Genomic DNA, 23419 nt, shown 5'->3' with positions numbered 1-23419 from the left:
AATTTAATTCCCATGAGCATGAATTTGATTTACTTCACTGACGTTTTTAATTTGGTTTGTGTTATCCTAATATATTGTATACTTTAGGAAAATAATTTAGGAAAAAAAAAGATCACTAAAAATAAATTAATGTAATAAAAATTATTTGGTCATTTTGATGGATTTCTAAAAATCGATAAAAAAAAACAGTTCAGTGAAGAAACTCAAGATGATCTCCCAAATTTCTACACTACAGAATGAAATGGTTAAACCTTGAATTCTGAGCATGACCTCAGATAGCTTGATTGGCATTGTAAAGGGAACATGTTTATTTTTAGAATTTTTTAAAGAATTATATAATTTCCCTCACTATTGTTGAATATTTTAGATGTACAGTTCTCTTTACAATGGTATTTTCTTTGAACCTACTGCATTATGAGAATCGAGGGGAAAAAAATATCTTACATTTGTCTTAAACTGATTTTTTTATTTTTCAATTTTCTTTTTATCGTACCTAAAGGCATTTGCTTGGTGGTCAGACTTAATGGTAGAACATGCAGAGACATTCCTTTCCCTTTTTGCGGTGGATATGGATGCAGCTTTGGAGGTGCAGCCGCCAGACACATGGGACAGCTTTCCATTATTTCAGCTCCTGAATGATTTCCTCCGTAGTGACTGTATGTATTTTTTTAACTTTTCTTTATGATTACTTTTATCCTTCAGCGTAGTTTGATGATTTGATTTTAATTCATAATCATAAGTACAAAGGCTATTGTGAGCAACCATAATGCAAGTGAATCTGTAACATGTCACAAAAAGAAAGTAAGGGAATATCATAAAAAGTTTTAATGCGTATGATTTTTTTTTTAAACTGAATATTTTATTAAACTTTTATAAGATATGATTAATAGCTTGTTACTTAGTGATCTTTCTATAGATGGACTGATATTATGGTTTAGTATAATTTAGTATATACCATATATAGCCTAGTAAATACCCTGAAGAAATAAATGAGTGATATTGATATTAATGATGATCATAATATGAATATTACAACTATTCACTTTACTGATTTTAAATTTCCATCTGGGCTTCCAATTTTTTTGACAGCAAGAATAGTGCAAAGCTACTCTTACAAAAATACCAAAAACCGCAATGGAAACCTGACGAACATAAGTCAATGAGGTCTATCAGGATTTGCCGAAATCCATTTGAAAACTGATCCGACATAGCTGTCATGGCTCCATTAAGCATAGAAATCATGACGCTAATATGAACAGAGCCTTGCAATTACCAAAATTAATCATTATTATTTTTAATATCTAAGGGAAATAAGATGGTAACATAACATAAAATGGTCAAAGTTTTAGTCAGAAGATCAGTGCTACTCGAATGTTTGCTCTGCCCATTTTTCCGGTTTCGGCAACTTTTCCAGTTTCGACCCTGAAGTGGGTATATAGTAGATGAAGAAAATGAAAAAATAACTACATGATTTGCCCATCGCCAACAGGGTTGGTGGAAGACTTTTTGACTGTTTGTGAAGGCTATCACAAATTCTTGATATGCCTAAACGCATTGACATGACATTAAAACAATTGAAACAAAACTGCTCCATCGACCTCATCATTTTACTTCATCCCCGTGTGATAATGAAACATTACCTACATATAAAATGTGCCAGGGGGACACATTATTTCATAGGAAACTTCATCATATCAGATATAAATTTCCTCTTCACTCATTTGAGTGTTAAAATGAGAATATCCATTGACTTCCATTACTAAATCCCTGCTGTCTTGCTGTAGTCAAGGCCATAAAGCAAAACACTTAGACATGCTCATGGCACTCATGAATAATTTATAGGGAATAGCATGACACAGAGCTTATTGTCAGTACAAGTTACTGGAGATAGTCTTTTAATGCAGATTACATGTCTTTCTATTTATCTACTACATGTTCAGGGGGAGGATGCACTAAATTCAACATGTGCCTTATGTATTCTGCACCTAATATTTTATAAGAAAGAAAGAGTAAAGTTTTTTTTAATTTAAACACAAATATATGATAATTTAATTTGTTTGAGCAATTTAATATTACAAATCAAAAACAATAATAAAAAAATATTTAAAGACAAAAACAAGTGAACTATAAAAGGGTTAAAATGAAAGAATGGTGTTTAAAGTGTTTTAATCTGGCATCAATGGGACCTGATAGGTGACGGATTATAATATATTCTGGATTATTGGATGATCACAGAATAGTATATAAAACTCAATTGTTAGGGTAGAGTACTTTTGAGGAAAAAAAGGCCAACATAAAATGTTAACTCAAACTCAGTACTACAATTTTGTTTTTTAATGAGAGAAAGTTCCAAATTAGATCTTGTGCTTCTGGTCCTGTGATACTTCACATTATACAGCATTGCAGTTCTGTGATGGGGGGGAGGTGCCAGATTATCAGATGTTCTGTATTATCAGATGCCGAATGAATGGCGTTCCACTGTATTTTTCTTACAAAAATGCATGCTAAAAATGTACTACTTTCCAAGATGAGGAACCTATTGAATTTTATAATTTTCAGGTTTTTGTTCCTTTCTTTGGCTAAATTCGCTCTTCACAATTTATCTAAACAGAATGAAAAACCAATGGCAAATTGATGACAAATTAGATTCCATCAGTTGTTTTTTTTTCAGTTTATCTCCTATTGACCTTAAAGTAGTTGCCTCATAAAGACGACTCGTTTTTAAATCAAAGATCAGCATATCGCCACACGTGTGGATTCTCTAACCCCTGGGGTAACAGCTGCTAATGCCAGGGGAGGCCACATCTGCCAATACATGTTATTTAGTATCACATGACGGCCATTTAAATGAATGGCCGACCTTGTAATATATTGATGGATTCAGGTCTACCAGAACGAGAACTGCTCTTACTTAGTGGCTCTCTACTGTGGTTCATAGAGGGAGTCCCTTATTCTATAATGTCCATATGTCCCAATAATAATAAAATTATAATGATGGAAAGAAAAATTTATATTGATGGATCCTGAAAGCAAAACTGATGATGACCGATGAAAATTAATGCACTGTTGCCTCAGTATCCCTTATAAATTATTAAGATCTGTTGGCCTATCCATCATGATCGGTATGCACTTATCAAAAAAACATACTTTACAAAAAATGCTAGTGTGGATGTATCCTTAGACAAACCAAAAATCCCCTTAGTCTCTGTTCACATTGGGATTTTTGGTATGTGTGAGGGTTTTTTCAGGGTTCAGGCATTTTTCATGGAAGAGTAGCTCAGTCCGCAGCACTGTTTTTGCCATTAAATATATGAAAAACTGATGGAAATTTGATTGCCCCATTAAAGTCAATGGGCTTCATCAGGATTTGCTGATATCTGTTCAAAACGCATCCAGCATAGCTGTCATGGTTCCACTAATGTGAACAGAGTCTTAGGCGTGGGATCCCAGTAAATATCTAGCTAAAAAATAGAACCTTATTAAATAATTGTACAATAAAAAGAACTAAAAAATAAAATACTATGTGAACCCAGTCTCACTTCTCTACAGCTAAAGTTTTGAATTATATGTAAATAGCAAAGATCTCAGTCCCTTTTAAACTGTTCTATATTAAAAAAAAAAAATTGAAATATATTGTAAATTGTCCAATTATGTATGTGCGATGGCCCCTAACAGCGACCTCAAATTATTGGATTTGAAATACAGGATCCTCCTTTCTCTTAAGCAACTCCATCTGCTAGACTGCTAGGAACGGGTAGTATTTGCTGCACTAAGAAATCTGCCATCTGCTAATCTAAAGATAATTTGCTGCCTTTTGCCTGCTGTCTTGAAAGTATCATAAGCCAATTTTCAGAACCATTGCTTTTTTCCCCGAAATATGTCTAATTTAAATGATTTGTTAAATTATGCCTTGCCTTACATACTGAAAAATAGAACTGGTTTATTGCAACAAAACACATCTGTGACTTTTTAGGATTTTTTTTCCCCCCTGATTTACTTAACATTTCACACTTGTATCGTTGATTATGTAAATGGTTTTTCGAAATGAAACAAAAATGCTGGATAGCAGTATGTTAATGTTAGTGTCACAAAATAATTGTTAAGATGTGGAATCACTCAGACTGATTTAAATAGGGGTCAATTACAAGATGGAAAGGGGTATTAAATGGGTGCAGATTTTTGCAAAAATATACCTGTTTTTGATTTGCCATCAATTATATTTCTTGAGAATAGAGATGAGGGAATTGATTCTACATAAATCAAATTCAGTCCGAATTACCCAAAACTTTTGGATTTAGTGAAATCCGAAACTTTTGGGTTTGTGGTGCAGGAATTGCGGCAAAATGGCAGCCACTGGTGAGCGCTGGCTGCCATTTTACAGATTAAAAAAAGGATCATATGACCCTATAATGCCTTGCAGGCTGCCTTTCCAAAATGCACTGTGGTTATTGACCCATAGCCATATATGTGGCTGTCACTTTGACATTACTAATGCTGGCTTTCCATTAAAGAGCTTGAAAGGGGATTGGATACAGTTCTAGACGACATCAGAGATTCAGACATGAGTTTTCAGGGCAATCGAGGGGCATTTGCGACTTGGGGTGAATTTATTTTGGGAAATTCGCTCATCACTATTCTTGAGGTATTTTCATGCAGTTATTCTGTTGGAGCTAGTCCTTATAGTAAGGCTGTATGGCAGCAGATGAAGTTTTCTAAGGAAGATTACCTGTATAATACGACATGCGATGGAGCATACCACAATTGTTTTAAAAGGCATATGGAGGTACAGTAGGGTCCCATGCCTCTCTATGGGTGCCCCATTATGGCTCCTTACAACATGGAGCGCTAATACAGATGTGTACATGAGGCCAAGCATGCAATTGATCACACTAGGATAAGGGCAAAGTTGCGTGCCACAGACCCTGTATGGTGGAAAACTACAGATCCAAGTTATAAACCTTTAGGCACGCTGTAGACTGTTATATGTTGCTTTTGTGAAGAATGTATTAGTGTATTCTTCCCTAGAAGCAATGCTTCTAGGTCAACATACCTCCATAAAACTACACCCAATGAAGCATGACACCATTTATGTTTTTCACGCACTCATATGGAGTGTTTGTAAGAAATACTCATTATGCAAAAACAAACTCATCATGTCATAGTAAAAGAAAACAAAAAAGAAAAATATACATTTTTGTTTAGTATTTTTCCTCTGAACTTGGGGAAAAAAACATCCACCAAACTGCATAGTGTGCACCTGGCCCAACACTGCCCCATATGGACAAGAGCTTAGATTTGCTTAAAAAAAATGTCACCATAAAGTTTTGCCTACAATTATTTTCAACCATTAATTTAAGGAAGATCTGTCAATTTATATATATGTCCCATACACAGCACCTTGTACATATAAAGATTAAGCTTGGGGAGAGGGCATCAAAAATCTCCAGCATGACAAATGCAAATGAGAGTGGAGCCAAGTCATATTTGTATCATGATTCCTGTCTCCACTAGTTAAATTAACAGTAGAGCCCTGGAGGGAGCATGATGCAAATGAGAGTCTAGTCCATTAAATTCAGTGTTTTCTCTGCGCCCACCTACATGCAGAGGTAAAGATAAGTCCTGATCTTTATATGCCCTCTAGATATTACATAATGCACATTGTAAAGAACAGTTAAAATAGCTGAGTAACCAGAAATTGGTAAAGCATGCATGCCATGAGGAGAAGGGAATAAGCTGCTGCCAGAGAACTCTGTCAACGCTTATCTGTAAAGGGCTTGTTAAAATCCAACATGGCCGTACTTATCGGACTGCCCCCAAACATGTTAGATTGTCAGATATTGTCATCATCCTACTCTCATATATAAAAGATTTATTGTTGAGGGTCTTCACATAAGTTAAATTCTGTTGGAAATAGCCAATCATAGAGCAAAAAAATCATGGTGAAATATTAGGTATCACAGAGGGTATCCCACCACAGGTAAGTTTAATGTCTTCATTAGAAGGTTTTAACTGAGTTTTAACCGTATAAAGCTTGGTTTGTGTTTTAATTGGTGATGGTCGGCTTTTAGGCACTGGCATATTTCGCATGATAATTCCATACCAGTTTTGCAAGGAATTAATTTATGGATGTTCTTTAGCTTGCAGATATATTAAATGAACAAAGAGGATGTTTGCCAACCTCCCACATTACATCTATTAGGAATTTACAAGGTTACTGTCATTTAAAAAAAACTTATGACATGAATAAAGTTTTAACACTGAGACCCTTACCCATTCCTAGAACAAAGGGGCAGAAACACTTGACTAAGAACTGTGCCTCTACTGTTCTGATTAGTTTTTTGGCTTTCCTGGAAGATACAGTCTAGCCGTTTACGGACTACAGACTTTCTATGAGCTCAGGCACTGTTCTCCTTGAAGTGATCCAATGTAAGCAGAAAAAAAATTCTCCTTCGTAGGCGCTCCTATGTAGGAGCTTATATCATTGGAAACCCCATCTGGATTAATAGCGACACAGAAGCTCCTACAAAGGAGAATTTTGGATTCTTCAAGATAACGGGAGAACTGTGCAAGCCTCCACCCCGTGTCATCTCTTAAGGTCATCGGACTGTGCACTACAGAGTCTGAGACTCAACACACATCAAAATTGAGTTGGGCTGATGAACCAGCACAACCCAGAAGGGTGAGCAATCATATAATACCTATATTTAAAGTTTTACCTAAGTAACCTTTGATCCCTATGTTATTAGCTTAGTTAAGGGACATTCTTTCTTCCGTTCCCTTTTTCTCCTCCTCCAAACACTCTTTGGAGTGATGAAAAAGGGGCAAAGGGGCTAAGTGCTTTCTCTCGCTTTCTTGTAGGGATAGGTGAGGGTCTCAAGACTTGGACTATTATTGGTCAAAACTGCTGAGACGTCACCATGACATCTCAGATGGCTTCTAAAATGACAGCGACCCTTTAGTATTTGGGAACTGCAAAATCGAAAAAATCGGTACCCATATAAATGTCACTATATGAAGAGTCCATTGGTTTTTTTTTTTGCTCCCTTCGATATTCTGTTGCATTGAAAACAAGTGCCTAAGCCACCTCTATGGAAGAGCACTGGACATATTATATGTTGTGTTATTAATAGAACAGAATTTCCAATTAACAACATTGATATGCTTATGATTCTAGATAACTTATGCAATGGAAAATTCCACAAACATCTCCAAGACCTGTTTGCTCCACTTGTTGTCAGATATGTCGACCTCATGGAGTCCTCAATTGCACAATCAATTCACAGGGGCTTTGAGCGTGAATCGTGGGAGCCAGTAAAGTAAGGAACCCTTTGATACAATCAGAGTTTGTAGCAGAGGGATGGAAGTTCTTCCACAAATGGGAATAATTGTTCTTGATTCTCGTCAGTCTTAAAGTCTCTGCTAACTGCATTTGATGTTAAATTTTCAATGTTAATGGAAATACAAAGCAGAGAGCAATTATATTTCTTGTGTTCTCTATATATCTTAGTGTAATAATATCTAAGACTATATTGTAAGTAATTTTCTGTTACCCTGATATATGTATCTCAATGGGACCTCATCAGCATTCCATCCGCTTGATAAAAATTCATTCATGTAATTCAATAGATGCTTAGAATTTAAAAGTCAGATTTCAGATATAAGTGTGAAGTTCATCAAATTTGATATTTTCTAGGTGAAGTTTGGACCTGCCTCTCTTGACTGTTATGTGTATTGTTTTACATTTCATTTTATAATGTTATGTTGCACATCGATATTGTTAACGTCTGTGTGTTTATGTAACTGAAGTAAGTATTAAAGACATAAGGTACATCTATACTGCAGTCTCCTACAAAGGTGCCTCTAGAAAAGGGTAAATATTATAGTCTGAAATATCATGGCCTTAGTGGTGGCTGCTTTCGGCACGTCCACTCGCTTTTTGTCATTTATTGACTATATATTTTAATACGTTTTCTTTAAATGAATGTCCACCTATTAACACCATGTCATTTTTACATCAAACATTCTGTGCTGATTAATTTAACATAGCTTTATAGTTGCTGGAGCTCCAATTTTCTGATACAGAGCTCTAAATCCATTGCATAGACATCGAAGGCTATGTACACCCTTTTAAACTAAATTACTATTATTATTATTATTATTATTATTATTTTTTTTTTTTTTTTTTTTTTATAAAATAATATTTTAGGTGATTTCAAGAAAATGTTTCAATTGAATTTCATTTTAAAAAGTTTTACTTTTAAAGATACAGCTTACTTGTATCCTGTATACATAGAAGCTGTATCTTGCCGATTCTATCAGGTCAGCTGGACTGACGGCTTGGCTGAAAGCTAGTTCTTCGTGTCTCTGATATGCAAAATCCAGCTTATACCTATCACATCTAAGTTCATAAACTTAGATGTGATCATTATTCACTGAATCCTGCGTGTCAGAGAGCAGCAGTGCAGCTGACAGGATACAGGATGCATTGAAGCTGTATCTTAAAAAGTATTTTTTATTTTATTTAAAGAGGCTCTGTCACCACATTATAAATGCCCTATCTCCTACATAATCTGATTGGCGCTGTAATGTAGATAACAACAATGGTTTTTATTTTGAAAAACGATCATTTTTGAGCAAGTTATGAACAATTTTAGATTTATGCTAATTAGTTTCTTAATAGACAACTGGGCGTTATAAAGAGAAGTGTATGATGCTGACCAATCAGTGACCAATCAGTGACCAATCAGCGTCATACACTTCTCATAATTCCACCCAGCTGGTTTCACTGCACACACAGCGTGATCTCACTGTAAATGACAGCACAGTGTGATCTCGCGAGATCACACTGTGCTGTGTGAGTAAGTCCCACAGAAACTTTACCGAAGTGTCCAGAGTGTGAATAGACATTGCATTCTGGCAAGAGGCAATGCCTATTCAGTCTCAAGACACTTCGGTAAAGTTAATGTGTGAGTGAGATCGTGAGATCGTGAGATCACGCTGTGCTGTCAATCACAGTGAGACCATGCTGTGTGTGCAGTGAAACCAGCTGGGCTGGAACGATGAGAAGTGTATGACGCTGATTGGTCAGCGTCATACACTCCTCTATACAACCATACCGAAGAAAGAATAGAGCATATAGTCGTAATATATAAGAATATATCAATTTTATTATTACAAAATAACATACATTTAAAAACACTTCATTCAAAGACTCTAGTACTAATACTATGGTACGTCATTCAGCACAGGAAGATATTATGTAACAAAGACGAAATGGTGAATGCCGCAAAGTTGTATATACTACCCACAGAAGTGATTATACTATATTACATCCATGTGGATTGTATACTGGTCATCCGCAGTGTCCTCTCAGTTATATAAGCATGAAGGATGCTATTAAGTCAGGAGAGAGTCACACCGGGAGGATCAGTAATGAAGATAGTGAGCAGTTATAACATTGCGATTAAGAACAGCGAAACGCGCGTTGGGGTTTTTCTGTGGGCGACTCAGCACGGACGTGTATCGATACCCCTTACTTTCTTTTGAAATGGGTAAGACTGCAATGTTATCACTTATCTCTATATTGTTGAAGGAGATGTGAAGCTCTATATTAGAAACATGGAGTTACAGACCCAAAGAGATATATTTAGAAATTAAAAAGTACAGAATTTTGGACGTATTTTGAGAAAAAAGTGTTCAATAGTGGACATTCACTTTAATACTTACAATATTATATATTGCGCTTAAATATCTATATTAGGAACCATATTGAAATTAGGACAGTCCATCCATTGCTAAAATTATTATTTTCATGAGCAAAATAAACACCATTAAAAAGATTCTTTAAGCTATTATGTTTCGAAAATGTTAATGAGGAAGAAAACAGAAATGGAATCCAATCTCTTATTGTGTTGTGTTTTAGACATCTTTGAAGACCATAAAGCATATTTATTTCAACATGTCTTAAAGCACAAAACAATGAGGAGACATATGGGTGTTATTCATGAGCTTATGTATATCTTAATGAGTGTGCTCTTTTATTCTAACCAAAGCACCACATTAAAGAGTCCCCAAAAAGAATTGATAACAAAGGAATATGTCTGAGAGTTTTGATTCGTGTTTTGTAAAGTCGATCATGTCTCTTCCTACAATGTCTAGTTATTTAGGTGGCACCCGAGTTGGGTGCAGAATACACTTTTACTTACTCATACAGTGCATGTGTAGGTCATATTTGGATTCTTCTATCCTCTGTTATTTTAAACAAGTCATAACATTTTCAAAAACTCTTTATAAAATATCCATTCCTCTTTTTCACTGTTTGTCTACTAGCAAAAATGTATTTATACAAAACACTCTAAAACCAACAGAAGACATACAGTCAGATGTATCTTGTGCTCTATAATATTGTAAAGGTTTAGTGTAATAAAATTGTACAAACCATGGCACATTACAGTTTTTAAATTATGACTATATGAGAGAGAGTAATATTCAATGTAGGAGTATTTGTTTTATAGAAACTTATGTGATTCCTGTACAAATCTGTATGTTAAAATACCACAAGACCTTGTTCACACAGTGCAGATTTGATGCAGATTTTGCATGCATTTTCTAAGCCCAAAACAGGAGTAGAAGCTAATAGGAAGAAATATATAAAGGAAGGCCTTAAAGTGTATCCTCTCCTCGATCCAATTTCGGTTTTGGCTTTAAGAGGACCTGTCACTAGATCATATAAGTTGAACTGGTTAACTGACCTGAGTAGCGCTGTCTCTCTGATTCCAGCGCAGTTTTTTTCCCTGGACCCCCTGTTCCAGAAATATAGCCCACTTTTGTGTTGGCTGCCTATATGCTAATTTGCTGTAGTTAGTCAATGGGGTGGAGCTAGCTTCCCTGCCTCTGATGCTGACGAATCAGTGTGAGGCAACTTGAGGGTATTTCACGCTCTGTTGGCTAACTACAGCAAATTGATATATAGGGAGCCAACACAACAGTGGACCATTTCTCTGGAATAGGGGGTCCAGGAAAAAAACTAAAACGGCGCTGCAATCAGAAAGACAGCGCTATTCAGGTCAGTAAACCAGTTCAACATATATGTCCTAGTGACAAGTCCTCTTTAAAAAAATCCATGGAAAATCTGCATGATGTCTGCACTTTCGCCTACAGCCTTCGTATTCCTAATATATTTTATTAGCCAAAGATAGATAAAATGTTAACATAATGATCCAATTTTGACTGCAACCACCACTAGACCGAGTTTAGGAGCCTATTGATTACATGTATCGATTAAATCCAATAATTAAACAATATGAAGCAAACTCCTAAGCTCTGCCTAGTGGTGGCTGGAGGTAGCCAGAATTCCATCATGTAATCTACAGTATGTCTGTGAAGGAAGTTTGGAGAGCTGTACCAGAAAAACGGAGCTCTAAAGATAGGGTGTAAAGATATGTTCTGAAACTAATCAGCCTTACCTAGATGTCTGCCCCTTAATTTTTTTTTATTTTATTTTTTTACTTGGTAGGAATATGCTCAAACCATCATCACATTATTCTAAAGTTAGCAATACACATGAGATAGATTATCGGATAAACTTTTAGGGTCAATTTCAAAGTAGGACTATCACGTTAGTGTAGTTATTTTTGGAGGTGAACCTAAACTTTGCTCTTTTAGTTCTCCAGTAAGGCATAAGGTAAAGTTCCCATGTCTTAGTGTACCCTTTCTCCTGTTAAAATTGTAGCTAAGTGTAGGTTTGGCTACATTCAAGACACTAAGACTTGCAACATATTCAAGTTATTAATTAGCAATAACTTTTGATATGTGAAATGATATGAGTGGCCATGGAACAGTATATATCTCATTGATACCAAGAGATCTACCCATTGTGTGAACCCCTGTGTGCCTGTAGCAAGACCTCATAGATCTTGTTAGGTTATGTTCACATCTGCGTCAGGGCTCCGTTCTGACGTTCCGTTGGAGCTTTCCGTCGGAACGGAGCCCTGACTGACACAAACGGAAACCATAGGTGCCAATGGTTTCCATTTGTGTCAGTTGTGCATGGGCTCCGTCGTTTTGACGGAATGAAAACCGTAATCAACTATTCATTCCGTCAAAACAACGGAGCCCTTTCACAACTGACACAAACGGAAACTGTTGGCACTGGATCCGCCACCATTGAAATCAATGGTTATGGAAACAGAAACCTATGGTTTCTGTTTGTGTCAGTCAAGTCTCCGTTCCGACAAAAAGCTCAGTCGGAACGGAGCCCTGATGCAGATGTGAATGAAGCCTTAGTGGCTTGTTTGAAAACCTACTTGTGCAATATTAGGTTGCCCAAATTTTTGGGAAAACTTACAAACTTTCCATTATTATTATTATTTTTTATTTCTTTAAACTTTTTAACCAATTATTGGCTCATGTCTGTTTATCGAACCTGTAGGCACTCCAGGTTCAGCTGTTTAGTGCCTCTGTATTATCCCCTAGAAGTAGATGCTTCTAGGGAAAAATACCTCCTAATATAATGTTCAATGGAGCATGCCACAATTTTTTTCTCACAGAAAAACAAATTGCTGCATATGAAGGTATAGTATTTGACCATAGCAGGCTATGGATGCCATATTACGATTCACACATCTGTAATATAGCAATATACATGAGCCCTTAGGTATAGTAAAACCACTGTTATTGACACTCAGACATAGTTTAAAGTGATTTATTACAGTTGTCTATAATTTTCCAGCTTGTTTTTGTGACGCTTATGAAATTTTGCTAGTGTTTTTTGGTGGCTTTTTGTGATTGTGTATTGTACCTGTTTGTTATGTAATTTTTAATTTCATTAATCAGATAAATCTTCCATCTTCATGCTTTGTTTTCTTTTTACATTTTTGTTCTTTTTTTTTGTGTTTTTGTGCTTCTGCTACATCTGCATTGTCATGTTATGGTATCTTTTTCTTTCTGTCTGTTTCTTCCACAGGAGTTTAACAAGTAATCTGCCCAATGTGAATCTTCCAAATGTGAATCTCCCTAAAGTACCTGTAGCCCTACCAGTTAACCTCCCACAAATGCCTAGCTTTTCTGCACCGTCATGGATGGCTGCAATATATGATTCTGAGTGTGTATTCACTTAACATTAGATCTCATTTATATGTGCAGGAATCTTGGCATGAATGTGGATTCATTATTTCTTATAGATTGTTCCAAAATTTCTACTTTCAAAAATTCAAATTGTATTTTTGTATATTTTTTTATTTTTAGAATGAGAATATATTGCAAATATAACATAATGAAACAAATAAATAGTATTACTCTGACATTATTTAATTTGATTGAAAAAGACAGTTAAGCATACTTATAAAAAGCAATTCTACATGGTCATAAAATTGAATACACTATACACTAATAATATATTATATATTATTGTTTAAAATAATCTATTTATTTATTAGTAATACTAGACTTAGATATTTGATGGTAATTAATTAACATAATTTTAGCAAAAACATCTTAACATATATACATATTTAAACTCATAACTTACTCTATAATGCTCACAATTTAATAGTCTATTAGGACTTGAAAATGTAAATTGGTAAATTGGTAAATTTACTCGCATGGTAAAATAATTATCTTTTAATTTTTGTTGCTTGTCTTTGCCTTCTGTTGCAGAAATCAGAAATAAAAATCCTTCACTAAGGGCTCATACACATGGTAAAGCTGTGTGCGCAGAGCACAGAGGCTGTACGGCTCCATAGTATAGAGCCGCACACCCTCCATGTGTTTCAGTAGCGGCCTTACAGTGCAGAACGTACAGAGCTATTCCCCCCTAGAAGCAATGCTGGAACATGTCAAATTTTTGAACTAAAGGCCCTTTTCGAAGAGTAGATTCTCGGCCGAAGAATCGTTCGATGGAGCAAAAATGCACAATCACAGCTGGTGTAAATACGGTCAGCGATCGATCCTTCATCGATCTTTCCTTCGTATATCGGTGATCGCATCTATTTTTCTGCCCAAAAATAGTTCATTCATCAGCAACACATTTACAAGTGTAAAAATTATTCACTTGTTTCTCCATGACAAACTAGTAGGCGCGTTATTGTCTTCCTTCCGATTACAATTAGGAATAGTTAAATGATAATATACACAGTAAAATACAGCTCGTTTGACCCTGAACGAATCTCTATGAACCGCTATTCGTTGAAACGTAACAATTTTGCTGTTGGTCTAAAAGGACCTTAAAGGGGTTGACCAGCCAATAAAAATTGATAGCCGATCCCCAGGATAGGCCATCAATAGCTGCTGGGTCGGGGTCCGATTCCCGGGACTCCCGCTGATCAGCTGTTTAGAAGGGGCCGCAGCGCTCGTACGAGCACTGGTTCCCCTTCATTTCTTCTTGCTCACTGTGAATGTTCGACGCACATTTAGTGGTGATTCACAGGTATTACAGCCTTTTCTCCCATTAAAGTACATGAATCACCACTAAATATGTGTCAAATATTTACAGTGAGCAATAAGAAATAAAGGATAAGCAGTGCTTGTACGAGTGCTCCGGCCCCTTCAAAATAGCTGATCAGTGGGTGTCCCAGGAGTCGAACCCCGACCCATCAGCTATTAATGGCCTATCCTGAGGAAAACCCATTTAAGACACAGTTAAGCTTTTGCACCTGTCTGTATTATGGCTCTGCATAACGTTCAAGATGAAAGGAGCTGTAATACGTCACTGATAGCAGTTCTGGGGCCATAGTGTACTGGTATAACACCAATGTCATAACAAGGCATACGGAATATAACAGAAAAAAATCGGGCTTGTTCCATCAGATGGCATATAACAAAGGCATCCTCTCCTAGAAGCAGTGTAATATGGCGGCGTACGGAGATGTCATACAGAGTACAGGCTTCGTGAGACTTTAGTGAAGTCAGCAACATAAAGATTTTGTCCTTTTCTGTAATGGAGCATAAAGAAATGCTACAAAAAGAAATCAAATATGCTAATAAACAAAAAAATATATTTTAGGTCTTATTGACACATGGCAGTAAAGTCTAAAAAAAAATTATACAGTTTTTGCAAAAATCATAACATGTGAATAAAACCTTGAAATGTTCTTTATATATACCTAATTTTGTGTATCTACTATATGCATTAATAAGTAAAAACTACAAAAAGAGACAAAATATAAAAAATAATTATAGTATTATTAAAGTATATTTTTGCATTAATTCATTACATAATTAGATTAATTAAAAGCACTAGGCAAGCATTATTCCAGTTCCCAGTCTCCGTAACATGTTTTATTATCTATATTCTACTAAAGAAATAAATGTCCTGTTCATGCTATGACGACTGTTGGAGAAGGTAGATTAGGCAGCAGTAACTGAGGCTTTTTTTCCCTCTGTGCATGATCTGTGACACTTCTTGGAAAAGATATGAATCAGTAACTGAGCATATGATGGCTTTATTTAATCAATGAAATCCAAATTAGTTGTGGGAAACATTTCAATTGTGACATTATCAAAACATAGAAGAAGGAGAGGAAAAAAAAAAGAGAAGACATTTGAAATAACTCTGTAGGCAGATGGGTGTCAAAATGTTGTAGAAATAGACACCAATTATTACGTTGTGTGTACTCTACCATTTAAAACATAAACCTTTATCGTTCCAAATCTTAATTTAGAATTAAAAAATATACATTTTTCCAAGCTTCCATTTGGAAGCAAACTGTTCACAAGATGTGAATACGGCTTTGCAGACACCTACAGAACAAAATATTTACCATCATAGAGCCTAGATACCTGGTTGAATATCTTTTCGTGAGCCTGTTTTCCTCAATTACATTTACTATAAAAGTTCGATTATCTCCATTTATCAGATATTTCTCTGATTACAATATACAACGTGATTCTAAACCATAACGTTTGTTAAAACAGGACCTCAAGATCTTTGGCATGTTGGGAATATGATTTTTCTTTCACCTTGCAATAGCTACGTGTGCATTAGCTATGTATTGCTCTGCAACATTAACTCAATGCAACTGGCATCTGTCATAATAGAAACGCCTACTTAAGACTGTTTCTATAGGGGATGTCAGTACAAGTGGTACTGCATGGTGTGTATAACATCTGATAAATTGCTGTGTTAACATTAGTGGTATGCGAGGAGGGAATTTGACTCAAACAAAAATAAAAAAAATAGCTAGGTGCAAATAAATCCAATGTCCCAAAAAGATTTAAAAAAAAAAAATATCTCATTATCTTCTCATTATTTAGAGAAAGTAGTTCCTGAGACTCTTCTGGGTCAAATTTTTGTTGAACCTTGGATGTTGGGTGTCTTAACAACTACAATAACGTCCTCGCCCACCACTACTTAGCACAACCCTATACCTAGTCTGAATCCTTTTAACAGTCTTCTTACAGAAGTGCATGGATCCCTGATTGTTAACGACTATGACGTGGTTGTCAACAATCAAGGCTTGTATTACCCCAGTTTGTATCCTTAATTTCAATAACTACATACATCCATGTGATTATTAATTAAGGACAAGATATGCCTTACAAACTATCCAGTTTTGTCTAATTTTATTCGTTGTGTTCCGCTCTAAAAGAAAGTTAGATTAGGAAAAAATAAAAAATAAAAATTTCCCTGATGCTGGAGACCACTGATATTTTAATTATGTAGTTGGTGGTAACTTTGACAAAATTAAAATGTTCTCCACATCAGGCTATCTGTTGGTCATCCGACTAAAAAATGCTTTCTTGTTTCATTCTACCAGTAATGGATCAGCCACATCAGAAGATTTATTTTGGAAACTTGATGCCCTACAAACTTTTATTAGAGATCTTCACTGGCCTGAAGAAGAGTTTGGGAAGCACCTTGAGCAGCGCCTTAAGCTCATGGCGAGTGATATGATCGAGTCTTGTGTAAAAAGGTAAAAATATTTTTGAATGACTATTTTGTAAAAAATAAATTACGGAACCAATGCCTCTGGAATGCCAACCTAAGATTTTATTGCAATGGCCCAAAAAATGCCAGTGTCTCCAAGAAGGTTTTCAAAAAGGATTTGATAAATTTTCTTACAGTTATTGTTTTATTATTAACTTTATTAAACTTTTTTTTTACTTTTTTACTAGTCCCACTAGGGAACTTCACTATGAGATTATCCGATCGGTTTTATAATACACGGCAATACTTCTGTATTGCCGTGTATTACTGCTTGTCCGTGTAAAATGGACAGGCATCTGCTAGGCCATGTCTCTGGCTGACCTAGCAGGCATTAACTAAAGGCAGAACTGGGGGCCTTTATTAGGCACCCGGCTGCCATAGAAGACACCCTCCCTCTCTCCAAAACCAGTCAGATGCCATGCTCGCTATTGAGTGTCGCATCTGAGGGGTTAAATGGGTGAGATCAATACTGATATCAATCTCGCTCGTTCGAGCATGGCTACTTCTGGTAGCTGAGAGCAGGGAGCTACCTGTTTATTTATTCCGATACAGCGCCGTGAAAAGGCGTATGCATTGGAATGAAGCCCATTAATGGCCGCCGTCAAAAGGCATATTGGCTGTCATTAACAGATTAAGACAGAAGTAAGCACAACTGTTATTATTTTGCATCTAAATGACCAATTCTTCACAAAAATCAACAGTAAATTCTGTCTCTAATGAACTCTAGTGATATAATGTCAGGAAGTCATGAAAAGGCCATCAGAAAACTGCTTATTTTCCCCGGTGATCTTGTTTATTTGATCTCTTAAGATAAATGGATACTTATTTTGTTATCCGCCCCCTACAGCATTGTATGTTATATTTACAGATAACGTTTAGTAATTAGTGTCCCCATATTTTGAATGGCCCAAAGCAGAAATATTTAATCCATCATTTATCACTAAGTGGCTGCCGAAGTGAATGGTCCCTTTAATAGCTAGAAGTCATTTTGCCATGCAGATAATAAATAAACAGACTTTAGAATCATATTTAACACAAGCTTTTTATATCTATAAATGTTCTGCATTTTTTGATAGACACCAATAAATCTTCCTTTATTTACTCCTATTGCTACAATTATTTATTCGGACAGATCAGGATAAAGAAGAGGGCTTGCCATATAATCATAGCTCTTCATAAAATGCAATTATCTAATTTATTCTTAAATATGTAAAAGTATGCAGACACTACAGGCTTTTTTCCGCTGTTGCAAATTTCCATTTGTTTCTTGAGGCATATTATGAATCTGATTTGTTAAGAATATCTGAAGACATACATGATCATTATTGGCATCTAAGAAGAACACGGCAATCTAACCGCTTGGAACCTAATTGAATTTAATCATGTTGGGCAGTTATCTGGCAGAGGAGACTTAAGCTGTAATTGTTATTTTTGTGGAAGGAAATGAATTAAAACATAAAGCAGGAAATTTGAACAGCAAAAAAGCAAAATACTTTAAATCACAAACAATAGAACAGAATTTAAGATTTTTTTTTATACTATTTGCTATATACAGCACAATTACACTATCTGCCATTATTACTGCTAGTTATTGCTGCATATTTTCCTTATACTTCTCCCTACTCCTTGTTTTGGATTTTTTTTAAAAATCATATAAAAACTATACCAAAACTTCAATGTGTAAACACAGCCAATTACAATGAATGCATTTGGGGCCAGCCTAAATAGGTTGGTTAGTGCCCTGTGCAATTTCTTCTGATAAGAACCCCCATCCATGTGGTTCACTAAATAGTGCTAAAGTCACACAGTGCTCAAATACCATTGCTGCAAGGTGCCCAAATAACACTTCCCAATTGCTTTGCAACTGACTTTCCATAGGCTTGGGCACCAAGAGTGGGCACAAGGCTATTGGTGCCCCTTCCGTAGAGACAGGTAATGCACTCTGTGTGAGCGCAGAGATGGCACACCCCTAAGACATCCCATAATACTTGAGTAATAGAATAAACTGTAGTTTTGCTGTAAGAGATAAATACTCATAGTAATCTGGTACAGATAGCTTGCGATATTACATCTTTCCAGAAAGACCTCCAAGCCCCTAAAAGGGATATTTCCAATTATTAACAGATATTTTGTTCCCCGAAAGGATATCTTGGGAACAGGGGCATTACTATAGAAGGTGCGATGGTAGCAGTCGCATACGGGGTCTGGTGCTCTGCCACATACAAACACACTAGTATTATAGATGGCACATGATAGGTTGGGGGGACCTGTTACAGAATTTGCATAGGTCCGTCGTGCCTTTGCTTGGGAACTTTGCACAGGCCGGTTATTTGTTTATAAATGGTGTATCCAGAGATAAGGTCTGCATAAAAGAAGTTATACAAATAACATGGGGATGTGGCCACCGGAACCCCAATGGAAAACAGACAAACCGTATTATCAGTGGGATCAGGCACGATTCGTTGTTATGGGTCTGTCATACCGATTATTAATCCGCTCCATTAAAAACAGAAGACATGACAGTGGTTTTAAGTTTCACAAAATGTATTATTCACTTATAATTATTTGAAATATTTCATCAAATTTTAATTTATAAAGGAACTATTGATGGGAAATTTTAATTGGCCTTACATTTAAGAAAAGTACATTTTCACACACAGTAGATGTCATCTCCTAGTTTTCTCAGGAAAGCCTAAATAATGAAACATTTGTGACTGAACAATGAACAATTGGGAAATTTACACCTCTGTACACAGATGGTCTCTGTGATCTTCTTACAGTAATTAATAGCCTTAGAAGTACCAAAAGAAGGCAAAGTAATTATTTTCAAATACAGAAATTTGGTGACACTTTATTGCAGGGTATTGTATTCTTGTAATAATAGAGCCCCGGCATATTGTTAAGAGACAATAAGTAAAATATCATCACCACGTAAAAAAGTAAAAAAAAAAAGAGTTTACTGAGATTGAAATGTCATGTTAATGAATAAAACTCTTTTGCAATGAAGAAACCACAGTTTTACGACAAGAAAAATAACAAAATTTACATTTTTTTTTTAAGTGGTAAATAACAGGTTATAATAGTCCTGTCAACTGTGAAATATTATGACAACCAATCTCTTTTCTTATGCCGCTCCTTTGGGCAAATTTAAGGTGTAGCAGTCATCAGGCAGACAAGTACCTTCAGTTAAATCACTTCATACACATTTATATGCGATTTGACTACTGAGGGTGTAGGCTATTACGGCTATCATTTACAGATAGGAAGATGTTCCGTCTAATTATACATGACTCACTTGTACCGGCTGTACTAGACATAAGTAAAACTCTAGATATAAAGGATACACTATGATAGGGCTGCAGCTGCTATTTCCCCTTCCCACTTATATGGTAGAGATTTGACTAATAGGGGGCAATCCCTCCATTCTCTCAGTTGATAAAATACAGATGCTGTAAATGTGGTGTCTGTGGTCTACTAATGATGTCAATGATCGTAGGCATAGAGAATTCATTGGCTCTCCTCTAACTTAAAAGGGTTATCAAGGATTAGAAAAACATGGCTGCTTTTTCCAAATTTAGAGTGCCACACCTGTCCATGGGTTGTTTGTAGTATTGCAACTCAGCTCCATTGAAGTGAATGGGGCTGAGTTGCAATACCACACACAACCTATGGACAGGTATGGCACTGTTTTTTAAGACAACAGCCATGTTTTTCTAATCCTGGACAACCCCTTCAATTGCTCTCACTTGATTCAACTCTTAAGTATTTTGAAAATTATATATATACATATAATAGCATTACCATTATATGCCCATTTTCCCTGTACTTGCTTACCCTTATCCCCAATTAATGTGTCATGACAATTAAAATTGCTGCCTGTAAGAAATATCAGAGGCCTTTCATATAGTCAGACCTATCATATTACAATGAACATGGATGGTCCTTTCATAGTCTAGCTGTATAGGGGGACTAATAAAGAAATTCTGATGACGGGAAAGAGTTGATATCACACAAGGACTGAATATTTATACTATTAGAGACGTAGATAATATACAAAAGTCGACAAGTACCCCATAGTGTAAACCAGATACAGATAGGAGGGTGTTCTATCTAATCATACTTCACTCACCTTTTGTGGTTATGATAGAACTTGGCATAACTAAAATTAAGAGTATATCATATCATAGGGCTGCTTCTCTCCCTGAGGGATCCCAGGGGATCCAAAATCAAATATTCAATGGAAGAGAGAAGATGCTAGGTCTGGTGTGCTTGGCCTCTTTGGGCATGGCCTTCAAAAGGACAAAATGAGGGTCATCCACAAATAGATCATTTAAAATCTTCATTGCATATAGGACTTCATGTTTCGGTGGCTTGCTGACCCCATTTTTCCAAGTCAATATGACCATCCGTGGGTGATCCTTATTATATCCTCCGGAGGGATTATAACATCCTGAAGAGGTAGTGGTCTCCAGGTCTTTCCTAGAATTAGTGTCTAGGTTCTCGACTACTTACAAAACCTCAGGGGCCACTTTCAAAATCTATAAACATATAACAACATGTAATTCCCTTACTGGTTATAATATACATTTCTCAACAATCAAAACAATTTAGCAAAAATGGCAACATTTTGGTAGCTCTTGAATTTTTAGTTTTGTTAAATGAGTTTTTTTAGTTATGGATCCCATTTTGCAATTGTATTAGCATGCAAACTAAACTGGGCAATGGGATTTGCAATGCGATTTTCAATGCATTATCATTTGTTGGAAGCAGGGACAGATTAATAACTGGTCATGTGCTAAAATTGCATCAACGCGGGGGTACCGAAGGGCGCAACAGATATATAAGGGTTTACACGTAACACTAATGCATGAGACAAAGTTTTTGCTTTCAGTCAATTCTCGGTTTAATATATCATAATTCAAGTGGTATTACCCTGCACTGATCTGTTGTGTTTTGCCGTCTCCAGTGCTGTGAATATATTGTTCCTGCACAATACTCAACACAAGGACATGGAAACCAGATCTTGGTCTTGTGCTCTTGCCACTTTCTAATCACAGAGGGAATCCCCACAGTGGCATTAGTGTCAGGCACACCTACCCTCTCCACATGCCAAAGCTTAAAGCCCAGTTTGCACTTGATCGATTCCATTTGCACCCTGAGTTTCCTTTGAAGTCATAGGGAGCAGATGGAGCCTTCATTGAGGCAATTAGAGCACCACAGGAAGCACAAACCACCAGCTGCTCACAGGGCTGTATGTGCCCAGAATTAGCAAAGCACTTTTTAAGGTAGCACCTCTGTCAGCAGACTGCAGGCACATACTGAGATCAGGCACTGTCTGCAGTCTATGAAAGCTGCTTACCTGACTATTTCCCTGTTTAGTGGTAAGTTATCGATTGAAATGAAACTGCCTGGGTTCCACATATTTTAGATGTAGATTAGATTTCCATTTATGTTTGCACTTTAAAAATAGGTCAAAATCAATAGAACAGAAACATTACAATAAATAAATCAAAAGCACCGTGCACGTTGAGTTATTTGGCCAAAAATAAATAGATCATTTCACATTTATGTCGTAACTATTACATAGATGGGGAAATATAATAAATAATACAGTTATATAAAAAAAAGTCAACTCTCCCATGTTCTCTTAAAATAAATACATATTAGATTAATTTATCTAGAAATCCTAACTCAAGTGTTTTAGACTATTGATTATCTTAATCCCACAAGCACTGGATCTGGCAGGATTTATCATTACTCATCACTGACCCTGCTACAGTATAGGGCGTGATACCACTGGTCTCCACCAGAGTGCCGAAATCCAGTGCTTTTTTTCCACGCAATTGGCACAGAATATTCATACTTACAAATTGCTCGACACTAAAAATATTCATTAATATAGGGGGCAACTAACAGATAATTACAATGGGAAACTGTTTTTATTGTTTACATTTGTAGTGATAAAGTTTTGTATTTAGCCCTGGGTAGTAATGGGACCTCTCAGCAGACTTGTCTCATAACAAAAAGGGAGCAGAAGGTATTTTTTTAGAAAAACACTTGCAATCTGGATAGTGATGGTATAAATGGTTTTGCAGGTGCAAGGATGGACTTATGATTATTGAAGATCCTGCCACCATGGAATTGTCATCCAGGAGTCCCAAAATGGAATTAAGTTTATTAGATTGTCTTTTTAGGGAATTTATACTTCATGACTGGAGATGTTTGAGTGTTGAAATAATTTGTCTTGGATGGGAAGTATCTCATGTGCCTCAAAGGAAGACGTTGTGGGTTTATCTATTCAATGGCGGTTTCCATAGCTGTAACATAATATGTGATCATAATCCATAATCCTGATGACCTTGCATTTGTTGATAATATTATTGGGCCTTTACAGCCTGAAATACATGGGGGATGACTCTCTGATTTTGGAAGAATTGTAAGAGGAAAACAGAAATAATTTTTTCATCCAAATCAAGTTTCAGTTAGTAGAAGGTC

The 23419-nt window shown here is 36.1% G+C and overlaps 1 protein-coding gene across 16 annotated transcripts in view; it reads left to right on the top strand.

The window, feature by feature from the left end:
- The window catches only part of CADPS (calcium dependent secretion activator), a 357994-nt gene that overhangs the window by 268678 nt on the left and 65897 nt on the right, over positions 1-23419 (top strand). For 10 of the 16 annotated variants that reach the window (XM_075833961.1, XM_075833959.1, XM_075833966.1 and 7 more), the window contains 4 exons: positions 500-656; positions 7175-7316; positions 12965-13102; positions 16755-16910. In XM_075833961.1, coding sequence (XP_075690076.1) covers positions 500-656; positions 7175-7316; positions 12965-13102; positions 16755-16910 — 593 coding nt within the window. The remainder of the gene's footprint in view (positions 1-499; positions 657-7174; positions 7317-12964; positions 13103-16754; positions 16911-23419) is intronic. The other 6 variants (XM_075833970.1, XM_075833967.1, XM_075833972.1 and 3 more) reach the window with 1 other exon arrangement.

This window comes from Rhinoderma darwinii, chromosome 7, assembly GCF_050947455.1.
Source record: "Rhinoderma darwinii isolate aRhiDar2 chromosome 7, aRhiDar2.hap1, whole genome shotgun sequence".
NCBI lineage: Eukaryota > Metazoa > Chordata > Amphibia > Anura > Rhinodermatidae > Rhinoderma > Rhinoderma darwinii.
This window is presented reverse-complemented; position numbering and strand designations above follow the sequence as displayed.